The sequence below is a fragment of the Cystoisospora suis genome (assembly GCF_002600585.1).
Source record: "Cystoisospora suis strain Wien I chromosome Unknown contig_1453, whole genome shotgun sequence".
Classification (NCBI taxonomy): domain Eukaryota; phylum Apicomplexa; class Conoidasida; order Eucoccidiorida; family Sarcocystidae; genus Cystoisospora; species Cystoisospora suis.
This window is the reverse complement of record NW_027154253.1, coordinates 47,252-65,393: the sequence shown is the minus strand read 5'-3', so window position 1 is coordinate 65,393 and position 18,142 is coordinate 47,252. Positions and strand designations below refer to the sequence as shown.

Genomic DNA, 18,142 nt, shown 5'->3' with positions numbered 1-18,142 from the left:
AGCCCACTTTTTCGCCACACAAGAGGATCTGGACTCGCAATCAAGCTAAGGCAGCGTCTTGCATCTTCGACACTTGCACCAGCCATGCCGCCTGGGACCGCAAAACTTGGAACGGAAAGTCCGGTAACTTCACGCGGCATTCCGCAGCTTCCGGTGACGTGCAGGGTGTGCTGTCCAGTGAAAAGACGATTTGCCCTCGTCGAAACATCTGCACCAGTGAATCTTCGCTGCCCGGCTTGATCCACTTGCCTTTGTGAACTGCTCCAGCCGTAATTGGCCGCTCTTCGATGTAGTACGTGAGCTTGGCGTGTTCAGCCACAAAGTCATACGCCAGCTGCGACTCCATGAGGTTCAACGTCCTCTCAGTTACCATGTCAGGATTTTGCCCGGGAAACTGTGCCGCAACAAAAAGAAAGTCAGCGCACACCTGCCGCACCTTCGCTCCTGCACTCCTCGCCCGAGTGTTCCATTAGACAAGATTGTGCACAGCATACAGTTACAAACTGATACGCTTGCCTTGCATCCTGTGTGCGTTGCCCCCGCGGCTTCGTCTCTGGCCGCCACCATATCCCTGATGAGAAGGCCGACAATCAATCAGACGAACTGGAGTGCGCTCAATCATCGTGTGCGCCTGCCAGGTTCTGATGGGTAGACTATCTCAGCCACATGAAGAGAGCGGACATTACCTTCATGAGGGTATTCTCGACGGACCTCATTAGCTGATCTCTGTCCACCTGGAGGTTCTCATTCTTCAGGATGGCCTATAACCACAGGCATCGCCACGTAGGTACCCATTCCACAGCCAGCAACTCATAGAGAGTTAGAAGACGCCAATCAGACAAGTAGCGAGAGGACACAGGGAATGTTTGGCTTAGCTCCCCCACGTTGCTCAAGTCAGCTATGTGTGTGTGAGTCAAAAATGTAGGGCGAAGGCTTTGGAGCGTTCGTCAGGGAACAAGGCTTTTAAGAGGCCGTCCGCGTGTTCGTGGAAACATGAACTAACCGGGGCAGATGGGGAGGACAAGTATAAAGTGCAGGCCTGCTGAAGGTGTCCGCGTAAGATTCTCTTCCTGGCTTGCCGGTGCTAAAACAAGCGGTCAGCTACGTCCAAGTGCTTACGCCTCATCAGGCTTTCGCACAAAGTGAATCTCCCCCCTTGGCTCTACGAAACGACACATCGGAACAACGGCCTGCCTCGTCGCTTCACCAGGAACTAGACGGGTAGACGCTAGAGGGCAACAGAAACCAGCAGAACGCAGAACGTCGCACAACCAAGTGGGGGAGGACACGCCATCGGGTGCCGTCTGCACAAAAGCTTCGGTGTCTATAAATGCAATATAGCCCGGTCAACGTGGTCTCTACCAGAATGACGCCCTCATCCGGCAAGCCTCACATCGTTGAACGCCGGATAGAAAGAATTAGCTACTCTTTCTCGAAATGGATTTCACCAGGGAGGAAGTGCCCAGCCAGAAAGCTCTGGATGTTTCCTGATCTACCATCAGCTTGTGTAAGGCGCACTGGCAGGCATACCTACAAATTTTTGGAGCTTTTCAAAAGACGTTTGGGCTGCCATCACAAGGCCAGCCGTCGACATGACAGATGTCCCGCGGTGCGAGGTTTATCTCTCTCTATATATATACGAAACCGCGCTCGCGCGCCGCCAACAGAAGTCTATAGACTAGCTCAAGAAGACAAACTAACGATACCTTGATTGTGAAGGCTGTCTTGAGAAGTTTTATAACTGCTCCAACGTTCTCCCTCTTCCACTCCTGGTACTTCTCTTCAGTGTCCAACTCTGTGACATCATACCCTTGCATCTCCTTCGACCGCAACTGCTGTTTATACGTTAGCCGTCCCTGCTCTTCAATCAGCGTCTCTGCGGTCATTTGTTCAAACAAAAGCGAAGCAGGTCTGCTACTCTCTCACCTCGTCAAACGGGTCGATACTCACAAATACATGTATTCACGAAGCCCAGTTGTATACTAGCCACGTGTTGTTACGAAGCCCTAATCAGCTTATATAACCCTAAATGGGACGATACTAGAAAGAGAAAAGCACACCACAGTTTCGCTTTCTAGTCTGTAACAACGGAAGATGTGCAGTGCAACTCCAAGCTCGTAAACTGACACGGGACTCAGGTCTTCTTGACTGGATGAGAGCTTGTCGTCTGTTGGGCTATAGGTATATACAGCCTTTTGTACAACACTCTTAGCCTGAGACACGTGCTCTAGCACGGTGCGAAGTCTCCTGGAGAATATCCCCCTCGCAGGAGCTTTCTTGACGCTGGTATTTGGGATGGACACTTGAGACTAGAGGGACTTTTCTGCCCCTGGCAGCCAAGCGCCCTTTCCTGTGGGAAGAAACCCTCTCTCGGTTTGGATACCAAGACTTCAGCAGTAGAAGAGATAACGACAGGTTGAATCAGTCCCATCTACAACTTTGGTATCCCAGTCCCACGTGGCGTGGCAGGGTACAATAGTAGAGAGCAACAGGGAGAGGAGGGCGCGATGACAGCAGGGTTTGCCTGGGAAGCCGGCTCCTCCCCCTAACCATTCAGAAGGAACTTCAGCGCACGACACCAGGTATCAGCCAAGCAATGAGCCCGAATTGAACTTACCAGGAGCTTCAATAGAAGTGATTTCGTCCAGTGCTGCAGCCACAGCCCCCCTCCGGGTTTTGACGCTGCCGGCCTCAACCAGTTGATCCCCGTTTGCCTCTAGTCTCTCTCGCACTTCGCTACGCGTCATATTGCAAAGCTCCCTGTAGAACGCGTCTGTACGAGGCACAGAACAGGACACTCTCCGGAGCGAGGGCATGCGATCAAACCTAGCATAGTGCAGTCCGGGTCACGCGCCATCTCAGAGAGAAAGCTCACAAAGCGTTTTCATAGAATAACGCGGACGAAGGAAACCTGTGGAAAATGAAGGAAGCCAAAGTATATGCCATGTGACACTCGGCCGGTTCGAGGAGTACTGACCCACCATCAAGCTCTTCTTGGACTCTCTTTTTCACTCCGTGGCATTTGACTCGCAGAATAGTTTGAACAAGCCGCTCTTCTTCCGTATCTACAACCTGGGAGGTTTCGTCGAGATCGACATCCAGGCCGCATTTCTGTCCTGCTTCTTTTGTGAGTAACTCAAAAACGGAGAGGTTGCCTGTAACCGGCGTATCAGCTGTAGACGTCTGACTGTGGTCTGAAGTCAGCGGGGTACTACCCCGTGCTGTAGTGCCCGCGTTCGGGTCTTCTGTGTCTAGGAAGCCTGTAGCCGAGACACGAGGCGAAGGAGGGGGAGAGGATCCAGACGACAAGGGCTGATTTACACCCGTGAAAGGAAGCATCTCCTTAACGGAGAAGGGCAAGGGTACACGGACGTCGCGTAGGTCTCCTTTCCTCACACCCATCAAGCCCTCGACAAGTTCTCCTCCCCCGTCTGGGTTGCTGTTGAGACACACGGAAGAACACGCTGTCGATGGCAAAACCCACCTGAAACTAAGAAGAGGTCTGGGACAAGTAGACGTGAAAGATCACATAAGGACGGCATCAGTACCAGCTCGTTTTTCGTTTGCCCTACTACTGTCCTGAGTTGGGAAACTTTGTGACGTCTTGACGAAAGAAGAGAAACAACACATGACCAAGCAGGAAGCATGGCTGCTCAGTAGACGTGCGTCTCTTCTGCCTAATGGCTTACAACCTCGGCTACTCGGAGACGAGTAAAACTGCTCCTGATCCGCGCGACTGCCCCCTACCCCCGTTCACTTTACCTCTGCGCGCTAGCTGCATGCTGGCTTTCTGTACTGAGGGCTGACGAGGCAGGCATAGAAGTCGCACTTCAGCGGCAAAGCAGGTGTGACCGATCTTCATAACTGGCGTGTGTTGTTGAAGAAAGAGATATAAAAAGAAACTGGACAGTCAGTGGCTGTCGTGTATGATCGGCAGATAGAGGTAAGCAGCTAAAACTTGATCTTTTGACTAGCATAGGAGTCTGCGTAATGACAGAGGTACATCACGAGAAAACACCCACAAGAGAGCCGGACAGAACCCTCCCCTCAAGTAAGCAATGGTAGCCTGTTCCTTGCATAGTGTCTGCGGGGATCTCGTGTGGTAGCCGCTCGTATGCAGTGCTTCATAAAGAAATGGTCTAGAAACATAGATAAGGCACCGTGGCGTGGAAGACGTTGCTCCGGTAACATCGCGGTTCCCGGACTTGCTTCCCTTTTTTTGTTCCCCTGATGCTGCCCAGCAATCTTCCCCCTGTACGGGGGCGTACACTTGGATAGAGATATGGAGAGCTCTTCTTTTTCACGAGCACTGAAAAGGTACGTAGACGCACGAGCTATCACAGTCCTCGGTGCTGACGAAACACAGGCTTTCAAATGGTATTCAGTGATTCCTAACCAGTCCTTGTCAAGAATGACAGTGACGTTGCCAACGATGAGATGAGGAGGAATCTCGTCTCCTCGACTCTCGGATGCAGTTTCGAACCACCCGCGAGTCACCTGAAGGAAGGAAGAAAAGAGTTTTCAAGATGTCATGCAGCAACTCACAACTAAGCCTGGTGTATGACCTCGTTTGACCACTCAGCGGCAAAAGACTGTGAAGTATTTTGAAGCTCAAGAGCATTCTCGGCGATCGTGAGAGGTCTACGTAGAAGGAGCTGGAGTACTTTGTCATCCATGAGAAACTAAGATGCCGTTGTCGTGAGCCAAGGAGATTTTGACTGGCTGCTATGCATGCAGACCCTACGCCAGCAAGGGAGGGCATAGCGGGACTCAGAGCAAGAGTGCCTTCCCAGCGCGATATTCGTTTCTCTCCGAATTGTCAGAGGAGCAGTGGGGACCGCCCCGGATACGTCTGGTCCACTAGCGTGTGATGAACGCATGTGCACGAGCGACAGTATCACTGACAGCAACCAAGCCATTGACCCGTAGGGAACAGACACTTTAGGCAAGACGAAGCTGCAAGACAGCAGAGGGAATTCTGGCATATCGACGGGCACGCGAAAGCTGGCAAAGTCAATGGGAGCGGGAGTGTGGAGATGTAGGCACGAGCAAGCCAGGACCGTCAGCCACTTGGGTGCAAATGTGTGGAGCTAACAGACTCCTTCAGGCGGTTCAAGGCATGCTCAGAGAAAGCCGGTCTCCCCTGGAAACCCGCGGTCAAAAGTCCATCTTTGACAGTACAGCTTCTATGAAGTATAATCATTTGTCTTCTTACTTCAACCTCTACGGCGTCCCCCATGCGCGCACGACGGCGTTCACCGCCTTCGAGTTCTGAGTAGAGGACCTGTTTTGCATTCCGCTTGCGAAGAATCTCTTCTGCTCTCTGGAAGATCAGCCCTTCAGGATAGGGTGGCCGGGGAACTCGCAGCTGCAACAAAGCATCTTCAGCCACTCTGAATTCTACCGCTCTTCACTTCTACAATCTTTCTCCCCTCCGGCTCATACACCTGTCTACAATCAGAGCGGCTCAGACGGTAGTACTCTATCAGGAACACTGGGCAGCCAAAACCTCAGCAAAGCTGCATGCTGTTCTCCCCCGTACAAAATATCTTTCTTCCGTTCTCTTTACTCACTTCGTGTGAGGTTTACCTGAGAGTGAAAGAAGGAGTTCAGGACCCCCGCAATTACCGACGACGTGTCTAGAGAAGGAATCCATGGGCAATTGCTGCAGACAGGCCGCGCGGGGCAAAGACGAACTGGAGGCTCTCTCGTGAAACGACACGTAACCGAAGACGTACAGTGAACGAAGCGTATCTGAGGAAGTACTAACAAAACGGTGTTCTATTCGGAGGGGGACAATGAGTCACTCCTTGATATAGAGCTTACCTCAAGGCCTTTATAACTGGTCTTGAATTTCACTGTTGGCAGCGTGTCGCATTTCAGCCGTAGCTTCATAGCTTGACCGGGCGTGAACTCCTTGACGAGAATCTCATCTCCCTGAAGCCAGCGCAGTCAAGCGAGCTACAGATAAAAGCGCGCGTTCTGTTCGGCGAAACGAGACTACATCTAGCTACCCATAGATGTGGCCAGTACGGCAGAACTGATACAAGGAATAACGTAGTCGTTCTTCATCAATCATTACTATCTGAACATAGAGTCGAGTATTCTCCATGCATACCGGGGAAAAATGCTTCCGTCCAGATGCCCAGCAGGTAAAATATCAGTATGTCCCTCCAGTGGATCCGGCAGCCTAAAGTACTGAGTCTTCATTGGGTTCCTTACGTCGACAAACTGCGGAGTGCCTATCATCTTTGCGCCTTGCTTGGTCGCCTGATGGAGAAGCAAGTCTCCAAGGCCCTGCACAGCCCGCTGTTTAACGGCTTTTGGGCCGCCCGCATAGTATTGAAGCATCGGCAACGGCACCTCCGCCAAGCCGCTGCGATACCCCGGTATCCGGAGTGTGGTGCGTAGGTGGATTAGAGTTAACTCATGAACCTGGTACAAACATGTCATAAAAACATACACGAGGCGTCTTCTGTCGGGCCGATCCGCCACGTGGAAGTAGGCAAGAACAGGTAGCAGTCCTACACTAGAAGAGCAGCAGGACCTTTCCCTGCTCTTGGAAAACTTATGACCTCAAACCCCCCTTCGCCCTGAAGATATGTCGCTTCTAACACCCCGTTAGCTTAACTTCTTCCTATCCGCCCTCTCCATGTGACGAAAAAAGGCACTATGATGGAACCAAGTTTATCGATAGAAAAAAGGAGAAACATGACACACACGGATTCTTCAGAAGGGACACGGAGTGGGAATGCTGGCTGGCTTCTGACAAGCTCTTGCAAGGTGTGTCACTACAGCATACCCACAATAGTCATCCACAGAACCCCACGCGACAGTTGTCAGCCATAGAACAGATGCAACTGTAATAGAAATTTCTCAGCTACCTTCCGGTCGAGGAATTCGAAAGGCTTTCAGTCGTGCATATGTACCCATGCCTATCATCAGCTGTGTCCCAGAAAGTCCGAGAACCTCCCGCAGACTCAGCCCGAAGCACCTCTTCCGCCGTCGTCGGAGCAGCCCCGCAGGGTACAGCAAGACTGCGGGGGTGCCTTCTTTGCTGGAAACCTCTAAGGAGACACGCCTGACTGTACTCCACCACGCGACGCAGCCACATCACTAAATCCACACAAGGGAGTTTGACAGCTCGCAGGTTGTGGCACTTCGAGTCATACACTTCCGGTGACATAACGGTGTTTATCTAGAGACGAGTGCGAAGATGGCGAGGCAAAAGTTGAACGGCATGTGCAGGTGTGGAGACAAGCACTTCTTCACCTATGTGTGAAGTGGACTCTTGAGTCTGAGCCGCCTGTACAAGCTTAACATGAAGTTGAAAAATACTTTCCAGAGACCTAACCGAAGGACTCAGACCTTCTGAGTGATGTGGCCAGGGATATCGGCCTCAATGAGAAGCGTCGCGTTGTCACTTCTCTGCACAGAGACCGAGAAATGCGATGCGAGATCCTCGATCAATCTCATATCGACCCGCTCGCTCTCACGGGGAATAACATCTGGCGCCGATGCTCCAAAGCGTTTCCCACGGCGTAGGTATGCGTTTCTTCTCTACGTACGCAGAAGAGAACATTGTAGGAGCAAAACATGAATGAGTGGAGTGATAGCATAGTCCCCTCTGTACAAACCACATTCCCGACCCGATATGAAGGCGACAGAACACAGACTGGTCACCTCATACCTGGAGTGTGCGACTGACAGGAACTTGATTCCCTGCCCCAGCACGACTCCGGGAGTGAGATGCTACTTTCATGAAGTGCCGACGTTGGTGACTGGAGAAAGCAAAGGCTCCAACACATAAAGATTTGCCTCTGCGGAGTAAGCAGCTGTATAGATGTACGTGAGCCGCATGCACAGAACAAGGAAGTATGCGGGCCTCGCAAAATAGTGGTATATCTTTCAACTGAGAGTGACGATAGTCGTGGGAGTGAACTGATGAAGATCTCTCACCGATACTTGCAGGTTGATACGGTAATCTTGCTGGGCACTAAGAACATGACTCTAACACGTACTCCTGAGGTTAGGATTCTTCGCGCGCACAGGAATGGAGGCCTACATATTCTTCCATATATTCTACAATGAACGATATATATAGAACGCTGTCGGTCCAGTCAATGACCCCACGAAACAGAAGGGGTGCCTGGAATCGAGTAGCTCCTAGAAAAGGAAGAGGCGGACCTTTTGCCTGAATATAGCGAGGTGCAACAAAAACCTCGTAAACAGCTTCGACGGAAGGCAAAGAGACACAGCAGCAAACGAGGAATCTTCTGAAGTGCCTCGGGGACGTTTTGTCCGTGCTTTCGCCTCCTTAGTGGTCATGTATGTGTTGAGGACATCAAAACGTAGGCGAGGAATTAGTAAAGTACGCCATAGTCCAGAAAGGTCTGCTCCTCCATTCACTCTGCCTAAAACCTGCTGACAGATTACCGGACGTACTTGCATGCTCTTCTTCCTTCGCTCTTTGAAGTGTCTCCTCTCGGGCCCCTGAAGCATTGTATCTCGGTCATCACCCCCTTCTTTCTCTCGATCTTCTTCTTCTTCTCCCTCCACTTCTTCTTCATAGTCATACGGCTGAGACACCAACTCTTCTTCGGAGTTTCCATGGACGTTTTCTTCTTGATGTCCTCCCTCTTCGCCCGAATGCTTTTCCCAACTGAAGTCTTTCTCCGATGGTGTCGGCAAGCTATAAGAGTCGAGGTGCATCTTCTCTTGATTGCCGTCGTCTCTTTCTCTCTTTGGCTCTGGTCTTTCCTCACGTGTTATCTCCTCTCCATCTGTGTGACTGTGAATGGCGGGATGAGTAGGCAAGCCCTTCCACGTCTCATCGTCATTCAATGATGCCGGACTGTAGTCCCCCGTAGAGTACAAGACGCCTTCTTGTGCATTTGGTGATGGTGTGGATCTTCTCAAAGAGCAATCGGCTGAAACCGTATCGGGGACACGAAGAGACAAACAAGAGAATCCAGGCGGCGACGAACTGAAAGCAGAGGATAGAGGAGGAAAGGGAGACCGAAGAAGATGACTGGAAGACCTACAAGGGAAAAGACGTGAAGAGGAAAAGCACAGCTTTGGGGAAGGTGGAGATAAGAGGGAACGGCTAGGTGCAAAGAGGAAACCGTGTTTCCGCGACTTTCTACGAAGCTCGCATGCATGAAAAGCCGCTGGAAGGTGGGGGTTCAGACATTTCTTGATCAACCCTGGTAAGAGATCGACACAAGGAAGGAAGTGAGAGGGAGAAGAAGGAGAATACAAAGGAGAGAGCCAACAACATAGAGGAGGTGAAAAACAAGAAAGCAAGACCATCCTAGCCACCGGAAGACCAGCCTTGTAAGAAGAGGATGGATGGCGATCATTGGTGGAAAGCGTTGAAGCAGAAAGCGCTTGACGACGGGAGTCGGCCTGATTTTCCGGCCACTCCTGGAAAGAAAAAAAACAGTGGCGTCTCTCCCCGTTTCTTGTGATGTCTCCTTCTCTAGCTTGAGTGAACCGAGGCGGGGAAGTCCGTATACGAAGAGGTGGGACAGACAAGGCGGGGGACGAAAGGAAAGTAGATTCAGATGACAATGGAGAGAACACGATAGCCTCAGTATCGCCCCTGGTAGCCCTCACAGACGCTGCCGGTGTCCCTTCCCGGCCAAAGCTGTCAGGCGAAGCGTGAAGAGAGAGTGACAAGGGAGAAGATAAGGGAATGGCTGGCGAAGCCAGTCCAAGAGAACAGAAATACTGAGAGGCGAGAAGGAGAGAATCAGAGAGATTGATGAGAAGCGGCGAAGACCTTTGCTCTGAGAACTTCGGGACTGCCTTTACGGAGGTGTAGAGGAGAAGAAGCCCGCGGAAAAGATAGGATTCACTTCCCTTACGAGATGCTTGAACAAGCCCAGGAGGATTCCAGGGAATTCGCCACAAGACGCAAAGGAGAAGGAGGCAAAGACAAGAGAAGAGATAGATATGTTCAGTTGGGAACATGCGGCCGCCTTCCATCCTTTTCTTCATCACGTGGAGAGAGGAAGAATCCCTCGCCGACGGTCGATGTAAGAGCAGGGCGATTCCCATGTTGTGGTTTGCGGAGAGCACGTTTCCATTCCTCATGGAATGGAGAAGAGACACGATGTTAGACATAAGAAGTATTCTTTGTCTTCATCGTGTAAATGCGGGAACTATGAGAGAGAAGACAGAAGGAAGAGAAAACTTGATGTAAGCTATCTTTCTCTCGGCTTCTCCTAGAGGCATGCCTCAGCTGGGAGCGGGGTGATTGTGGAGCATGTAGTCTCGCACATACATATATACATACACGGCCTTCGTTCGCTCAGTACTGAGGTGAACACTGACTGAGCACCAGCTAAGAAGTTGGAACGAAGATGGCGTCTAAACAAGAAAGCAGATATAGTGAGCCATCATAAGGTAGGCCGCGGAACTCCGGACTTATAGAAAGGGCCAGACCATGGGAAGCTAGCTGTCTCGTCGAACTACTGTTAGGTCGCGAACGTCCGGCCGTGATATGGTAGTGAACTGCCGTCTGTAGCGTGAATGATCTATCGTCTTTTGTCTCGTGTCTAATCCGCTAGCGCGGACACGGGCGCTGCCGTGATAATGAAAGAGAATGAGAAACACCGCAAGCAGAGCACACAACCAATTCAGGTCATATTCCAGGCAAAGTAAGAAAGATCTTTTCTTGTGATGCCGAATGGAGTCCGGAAACGAAGAAAAATTTCGGCTATCGCTTCAACTCGCAGGTGCTAGAGAAGGCAAAAAAGAGCTGACTGGATCAATGAGAAGGAAACAATGCCAGAGAGGCTTGGGCACCCTACCCTTCACAACCGTTGGAAAGCGGAAAAAGTTTTATGTGCGCTGCGGTTAATGAAGGTTGCTCGTGCCGATACCGAAATCCGACATTTGGAGGCGAGAAAGAACTCATTACAAATTGTATGTTAGTCTACTGAGCATAGAAGCTTGGAAGGCGAGAAAAACGAGAAACACGCTTTCTCGTGAGCTGACGGGTGAAGCACTGGGGAAACAGGTATCTACTTGGAGATTTCCTGCACGATTCGAACATTGCCTCGCCTCTTGCATTACTGGGAGGCAAGAAAGGAAGCTGATAGTTGGAAACAAGACAAAGGACCCCGAAATACTTCAGCAAGAGCCAGGTGAAGGTGAGTGAAGCCGTATTCGAGGCACTGAACGATGAGCAATTCCTGCAAGAGAGACATGTCCGAGCCGATGGTGTCTCTGCGGTGCATGTGCATGTATGGAGCCCCGACCCCTTCCCATCTGTGTCTTGCACTAGCCAGTACTCTCTGCGTGTCACTACTCATGTGTAAGGACGGTCACGACATCCTCAAAGCCTTTCAGAGTTTTCCCTCCTGGCTGCGACGCTGCGTGAATGCACAGCTTATGTTTCGTGCCTCTTCTGTGTCACCCGCACAGGGATTTCCTCAACTACCAGTGCACGAGGCGTGAGAAGCCGTGAATTGATCTCCTGACGCGTCCCAGCTAAGGAGAAATCCGCGACGTTCCGCGGAGTGAGAGTGCACGCGGTTCCCTCCCCAGCAAGAAACACGGCTGGCAATCGTCCGTAAGAGCGCACAATTGTGAGCCGTGAAGGTCAGCAGAGCAGCAATGCCGTGTTCTGCCGCTCTTCGTCCTACGCTCTCTGGCCGGAGAACGGGCTTCGGGCTTCATGGTATTGCTCTAAGCTGTAATAGACTTCGCAAGCAGACGCGACAGCTTCTCTTCAGGAGTGAGTGCCCGTACAATTTCGGACTCGGCATACCCCCTGCGGAGGGCGCTGCGCACAGGTCTTTCTCAGACACGCCTTGGCGACAACTGTATTCCTGCGTAGTACGGCAGTAGCGGATAAGTAAGTATTGCTTTGTCGAACAGACTGGGATAGATCTTGTGAAGCATTCTGCCGCCGACTGGACCAAGTACGATGAAAGGGAGTGCTGGGACCGCGGACATGCGCTGCTCGGAGAAATTTCCGTGACTGGTGGCACTGGTTGTCGGTCGCAGCAAGGTAGCCCTTCAGCTTTGTTGAGCAAACCAAATTAGAGGACAACTTAACTGGGAAGGGCCGCCACGTCTGCGCTGCTGCGGTGAGACTGGAGGGGACAAAAGGTGTGTCGGCGGTGCTAGGCTCCAGTCGAAGTGTGAGGAGACGGCACCCACAATACCTACTTTCACCACGCACTCAACACGGTGGAGAGTCATAATCAGCCGGATCTGGCTGTAGAACTGAATAAGCACTGTCGTGGAGGTTGTCGGGCAGGACTGGAAACAGCTGTAGACGTATTACGGCCGAGAGGGAAAGTCAGCTAGAAAATGGGCTACTTCACAAAGAAGGGCTGCTACCAAGAGTTTTCGGACTCTGGCGGTGAACATAGTAAACCCGTTCTGTCAGACGTGCCCAGCCAGAACCGCAGTTCCCCCCCGCACGGGCCGGTGGCAGCGAAGAGAAGAGACGGGTACCGTCGTAGTGAGATGGTCCGGATCTTCTGTCTGCGGCATCGGATGCCACACTTCCTCCTGCGGTGTTCTGGTCGGCTTGCGCGGCCACCGGGTGTCCCCGCAGCTCGTGGCTCCTCGTGAATAAAAAAGCAGAAGCGTTCGGTTTCAGCACCTGCCGCTCTGGCAGGTACACCCGCGGTGCTGTCATCACTTGTCCCAACCTCAACGAATGACACAGGACGATCTGAGAAGAGGAGATCGACAAACTAGGACAGAGAAACTGGCATCTTAATGCACAAAGCCAAACCAGCTCTTTTGGTCGCCTCCCGTGGAGGCGAGTTTGCAGTGGGTCCTTCAGACTTTCGCGACTATCTTGGACACTGAGTCAGGCTGTCGAATCATAAGGCAAAACTATGACAGCTGTGACCGGCCTCCTTCCTTTGTACGTAAGTCCTCGAAGGCGCAAGCGCGTTCCAAGGATTCGGATACGGTGTGCTGCGATGCGTCGAAACGTCCTGCCGAGACCATGTTTGTCAGGCCGGTGGGTAATGTGTCCACCCGTTTTTTCCGCTGTAAAAGTCTGTCCAAAAAGTTGGCTAAGGAAACATAAGCATGAAAAGCTGCAAGGCAAACCCGAAGAGCCGCTCTTTGGGTATCATTACTTGTCTGGGTGGCAACAGAATACTGCGAGGGGGGGGGGACAGGCGCATCTGACCTCATACCATTGTCACACGAGCACCGCCGGACCATATCCTACCCAGAGAAGAATTGGTGGCGGATGCAACCGGCGGAACCGCTCCCATGCCCTGCAGAGCTGATACCTGCGAACAGCGCCTTCAAGTGATCAGCATAAGCACTTTTTTACATTATTTAGGCAGCTACATTTTCTCCGGGGCTTCGAGACAGGATGACACGCCGCGACCCCGCGGAACCCCAGTCAGCAAACGCCTCCGCGCATCTAACGCAAATTTACGATCAGCATCGGCTCAGTCTTGTCTTGTATCTTCTCCCCGATTTCTGTCGCCGTGCAATTGTCTTTTTCACTTGCTTTTCACCTTCTTGAAATCGCTGCTTCGTCTTTCAGAAATGTCTTCTAAAAGAGAATTGTCACCAGCTACGGCAGTCATAGACAGACGCCTCACCTTTTTTGTCTGGAGGTCAAACCCCCCTTCTGTGTTGAAAATCTGGCCGTGTTACACATCTGCGTGGCTTGGCTGGCTGCAAAGCATCGCATCCCCGTTACCTTCTGACTTTTCCCCTCAGTCTTAGCGTTTGTCTTTTCCAGATTATTTCCTTGTTTACGTGCGGTCATTCTCGGTTGTAGCGGCGCAGCCGCCATCGCTCGAATCGTCGGCTATCCGGGTATCTTGTGCTTTTCACTACGAGTAACTTGTTAATCGGTTTTTCTTGCATGAGCTTGACAACGAGATCTATCTTTCTGTTGTTCGCTTCGACTTCACCACGACGTGGGCTTCGTACGTTGCGTCCTTGCGAGGATGGGGGGGAATACCGCATGACAGAGTCCCGATCCTGTATGAATCTACTGTAAAGAGCTTTCTCTGGCGGTCTTCTAGACGTGTTTTCCTGTCTTCGGCCTCTGGACCAGCAGTGCAGCGTTCATTCTGGCCTTCCTCCCACTGGCCGTGTGCCTCTTCCCTTTTCAGTCTCCCCGGAAAGGGGAAAGCGCCATACAGACACTCAGGAGCCCGCCACAGGTTTTTCACACCTAACAACTAAGAGCCGGTGATTGAGTTGAACACTTGAAACCGCGTCTACTTCATTTCGGTCCGTGGAATGGTTTAGCCGTGCCAATGGTCGCTTCAAATCGATTTTTCTCCCGTAGTGTTACTGGGGAAGCTGGTCTCTTGGAACTCATGTAGACCACCGACATGAACATCGCAGATACGCCCTAAGAGCGGTGTGTCGATGAAATGCTTAAGCCTCTCTGTCGGTAAGTCTTCACTCTCCTTCGTTGCCGTACCTTGAAGTCTTTTTCATTGTCTTCCTGCGGAACTTCCTTCGTATCGTCTTTCATTCTCTTTGCTCGGTCTATTCTTCAAGGTGTCGTTTTCCTTCGCACCCCTTGTTCGGATCGTGTACGTTGTTTTCCTATTTGGTTCCTTCTTCATGTTCTCTCCATCAGCTTGTTTCCTTCTCGTCATCTTCTTTCCTGGCATCGGCCCAAGTTCTTTCCTACTCTTCACTAGAGAGACATAATGGATTCCCGACTTAAGCCGGTCCGGGCCCGCGATAAGCGGCGCTCTTTCTTCTACGACCAATTACCTCCTCCCCCTCCAGGGGAAGCATCTGCCACCAGTCCAACAACCGCAGTAGATTCTGGCGCTTCTGCATATGGAGCCCCTTCCTGTTCTCCTTCAGCAGCGGCGGCTGCAGCAGCAGTCGCTGAAGCAGCTGCCCAAGCATCTGAGCTTTCTTCTATGTACCAACGTGGTTCTGCAGATCGTCCCCGGACTTTACCTCACTTAGATCCAAGTGGTGCCAGTGGTCTTCTTCATCCTCCTACACCTTCTACTCCTTCCGGAGGTTCCCCTACGTTGCGACCTCGAGATTCCGTCTCTTTTGCACCACCAGGATCTAGTATAGCAAACAGCAGCGCGGCAGCTCTAGCAGCACGAGCTGCTGTTGATGCGTCTCACCAGCAAGGAGACACTCCAGTGTATCCACGTCCCGGTAGAGCCTATGCCCTCCGCCGTGGTGTTTCGTTTGGAAAACTCCCACTCGATGGGGTTCACGGGGAGAGAGCTGGTGGGGTGCCAGAGACGGGAGGACGAAGGATGAAGGCGACTGCCTTAGCCGCTACAGCTGCCGTAGGCATTCGTGGGGGAACCAAAGGTCAACGAGAAGACGGACCGAACGTGTCTCGGTTCCCGTCTCTCCCAACAGTGAATGAAGAGGGGTATCATGAGTCTCTAGGGGAAGGAGGACGAGGGAAGAACGTCTCGTCGTCTTCTCTCTCTGACAAAGACGGCAAAGTACCTGGAGGAAGTGATGATTTTGACAAGACGAACGACGAGGCTGTTGAACATCAAGGACAGCTCGGTACAGACTTCATGAGAAACGTGCCCTTTGTCCTGGGTATTCCTGTATACAGTGTAGGCACAGGTGTGACACTTGGAAGTTTTCTTGGTCTGCTCCTTGTTGGGGTGATGAGCTTCTTCCTCTTCACTTCGTGGTGGAACGCTAATATTCTCTCTGAAGATGTGGTTTTACCACGGACTGGCTTAGATGCGACGTTACACCTCCGCAACTGCGCAGTGCAGTTTCTTCCGCTCTCTGAGGCAGATGACACAGGGAGTGAGTGGGGCAAGACGAGTTTCATGCGCGTCTCAGCATGGCTTGGGTTCCAAGAACACCCGCGACGGAGAAATCATCAAGCGGGATCCTCAGTCGAGTCGCCTGTACGATGGAAGAGCCCTCAGGAGCTCTCGGTCCTCTTACGGGTATCGAACTATGCCCCATGGTTTCGATGCTCCGTCCGGTTTTATCTCGCGACAGACTTTGTCTTCAATTCACTCGATGTCCTCTTCTTTCCGGCTGACAACTACGTGAATCTTGATGCGGAAGTTCCTCTAACTGTCAAGGAGCGCTTTTCGATAGATGCATTCCATGCTTTTCTCTATTTCCAGTCCATTGAGGCCCCAAACATGTCTTTCTCTCTTGTCGACGGACACCTTCGGTTTGCGCTTGATGCCCCACAGTACAGCAAATATCCTGTTACTGTCAACAGCCGTACTGCAAGCGTGTCGATTGAATCGCGGCATCCTCTCGCCATCTCCTTGGACGCTGATGCTGCAGCGCGAAGTCTTTTGCGCGCTTCAGGAAGTATATCTGTCCCAAGTGCTCCAGATGTCCTTCACGCTGGCTTGAACGGGGGAGGAGGTTCGAACGGCAATAATTCAGATCAACAGCCACCGCCGGTGGTCCCCCCTGTTACGGCTATGCTCTACCCTTCGGATGCATCTGCGATCTTTGCTAGCATGAGCGCTCTTCCCATCACGTTTGACTGTGAGCAGTGCGCTCTCTTTGCTGTAGCCCGGACGCCTACAGAGAGCCTCGAGGAAACTCCGATGGAAACATGGGTGGGGCAGGTCCATGCAGCTCAACCTCACCTAATACCTTATGCGGAAGAGAAAGTCTCATCAGCACTCCGATGGCTTGCTGATGACCCGTCAGCTCCTTGGGTGATCAATGTTGAGCCCATCGGTGTGCCCGATGCAGCAGGAGTATGGAGAATCCTGTCAAGCAATGCTTATCTGAATACAGTCTATTGGTTCGTTGTCTTATCAGGAGGAATGCTTCGACCACGGACCTTGCATCTCCCCCTGCAGATCATGGGGCTTTTCTGCCGGAGTGTCATTGACGTAGACGAAGATGACATTGTAGCAGATGTCATTACGTCAGCCGAAGACTATCTAGGAGGGACCGTCTCACACTATTTCACCCATAAAAGTCAGAGTGCGGGGAGTGCGGCGGGCGACAATGCAAAGAGGACATCTGGACTGATCCCTTCAGCTATCTCAGGTCTTGCAGGGGCGGATCTTGTTGGGACCGGACACCAGACGGAGGGACGGAGACTGGCAGCAACAGAGGAAGGACAGGTGGGCATTGTGAATAACGACGAGAGGGATGGTTACGACTACGGGGAAGCTCGAAGACAGGAAATGGACTCTGTCCCTGGAACGATGTTGATGGATCATTCCAGCACCCAGTCTATCTGGCACAATGCAATGGAGGTTTCTAACAAGACAGCTGACTCTCTTCTGCGCTCGGATAACGGCTCCGATAGTGACGCTACCTCATGGGAGCTCTCCTCTGGAAGGGATGGAGCAGGGTGGGGACCAAGGGGCACTGAACCACGACACTCCGGGAGTCGAGAGAAATACCGATATCAGCTCCTTAAGAGTCGGCAGAAGTTATACGAAGAATACTACGCTGTCAAAAAACGAACAGAACAGAAACTGAGGGATGTTTTCACAGCAGCTGCAAATCCTTTTACGCCCCCCCCACATAGCGCTAGCTACTTGCAAGATCCGTCTTCGTTGTTTGCCAGCTCCTACAACGAAGATCTACATGAGCTTCCAGAGCCTGACAGAACTGGATCTGCGTCAGCTGAAAAACGGCTACTGATGGATTCAGATTACCCCATGAATGGAGTCATAAAGGAGAAAGGACATGCTGATTCCTCTGGAAGAGGGGCAGCAGGACATCAAAGAGGTTCAGTGCCCACACACGAAAGGAGAGGAGGGTCTGCTATTCGGACCAAAAGGAACCCTGTCGGACAATATCAGCCTTTATACCGGTACTCCTCGTTGCCTACGGCTGCTTCTTCAAGCCTTCTCGGTCTAGGAAATGACGAGCGTGCCTTCCTTCAAGACAATGCTCCCGCACCGGTGAGTTGTGGATCTGGGGGGGATGCCTGCAAACACATTGGATGCGAGTGCGATGCAGTAGTACATACAACGATAGGGATGTCACTCTCCTGTCACCAAGTGATCTGGAATACTTCCGGGACGTATACAGAAGTCGTAACGGTTGGTGTATGAGTGCCGATACCGCCGAGCTACTCGCTCAACTCGAACTTCAAGCCACTCCGAGTTTTTTTGACGAACGAGCAGCCCTTTCATGCAGATAAAGTCTTCTCAAGACCCGGGCTCTAGCCGCAGATTAC

The 18,142-nt window shown here is 51.8% G+C and overlaps 2 protein-coding genes across 2 annotated transcripts in view; one reads left to right on the top strand and one right to left on the bottom strand.

Annotated features, from left to right (window-relative positions):
- Positions 1–40: 40 nt before the first annotated feature.
- CSUI_003318 (trigger factor protein) lies at positions 41–11,304 on the bottom strand (the record flags this gene model as incomplete). Its single annotated transcript, XM_068063516.1, has 11 exons — positions 8,446–11,304; positions 7,369–7,560; positions 6,223–6,435; positions 5,827–5,937; positions 5,216–5,368; positions 4,397–4,497; positions 2,982–3,439; positions 2,618–2,773; positions 1,707–1,876; positions 687–761; positions 41–394 (listed from the first exon to the last, which is right to left on the bottom strand). Exons 1-11 carry the CDS (start codon positions 10,126–10,128, stop codon positions 41–43), a joined length of 3,666 nt encoding a protein of 1,221 aa, XP_067924511.1. The 5' UTR covers positions 10,129–11,304.
- A 1,871-nt stretch (positions 11,305–13,175) lies between these two features.
- The window catches only part of CSUI_003317 (ef hand domain-containing protein), a 31,555-nt gene continuing 26,588 nt past the window's right edge, over positions 13,176–18,142 (top strand). Inside the window, exon 1 of the mRNA XM_068063515.1 lies at positions 13,176–17,864. The gene's annotated coding sequence lies outside the window, so the exon portion shown is untranslated. The remainder of the gene's footprint in view (positions 17,865–18,142) is intronic.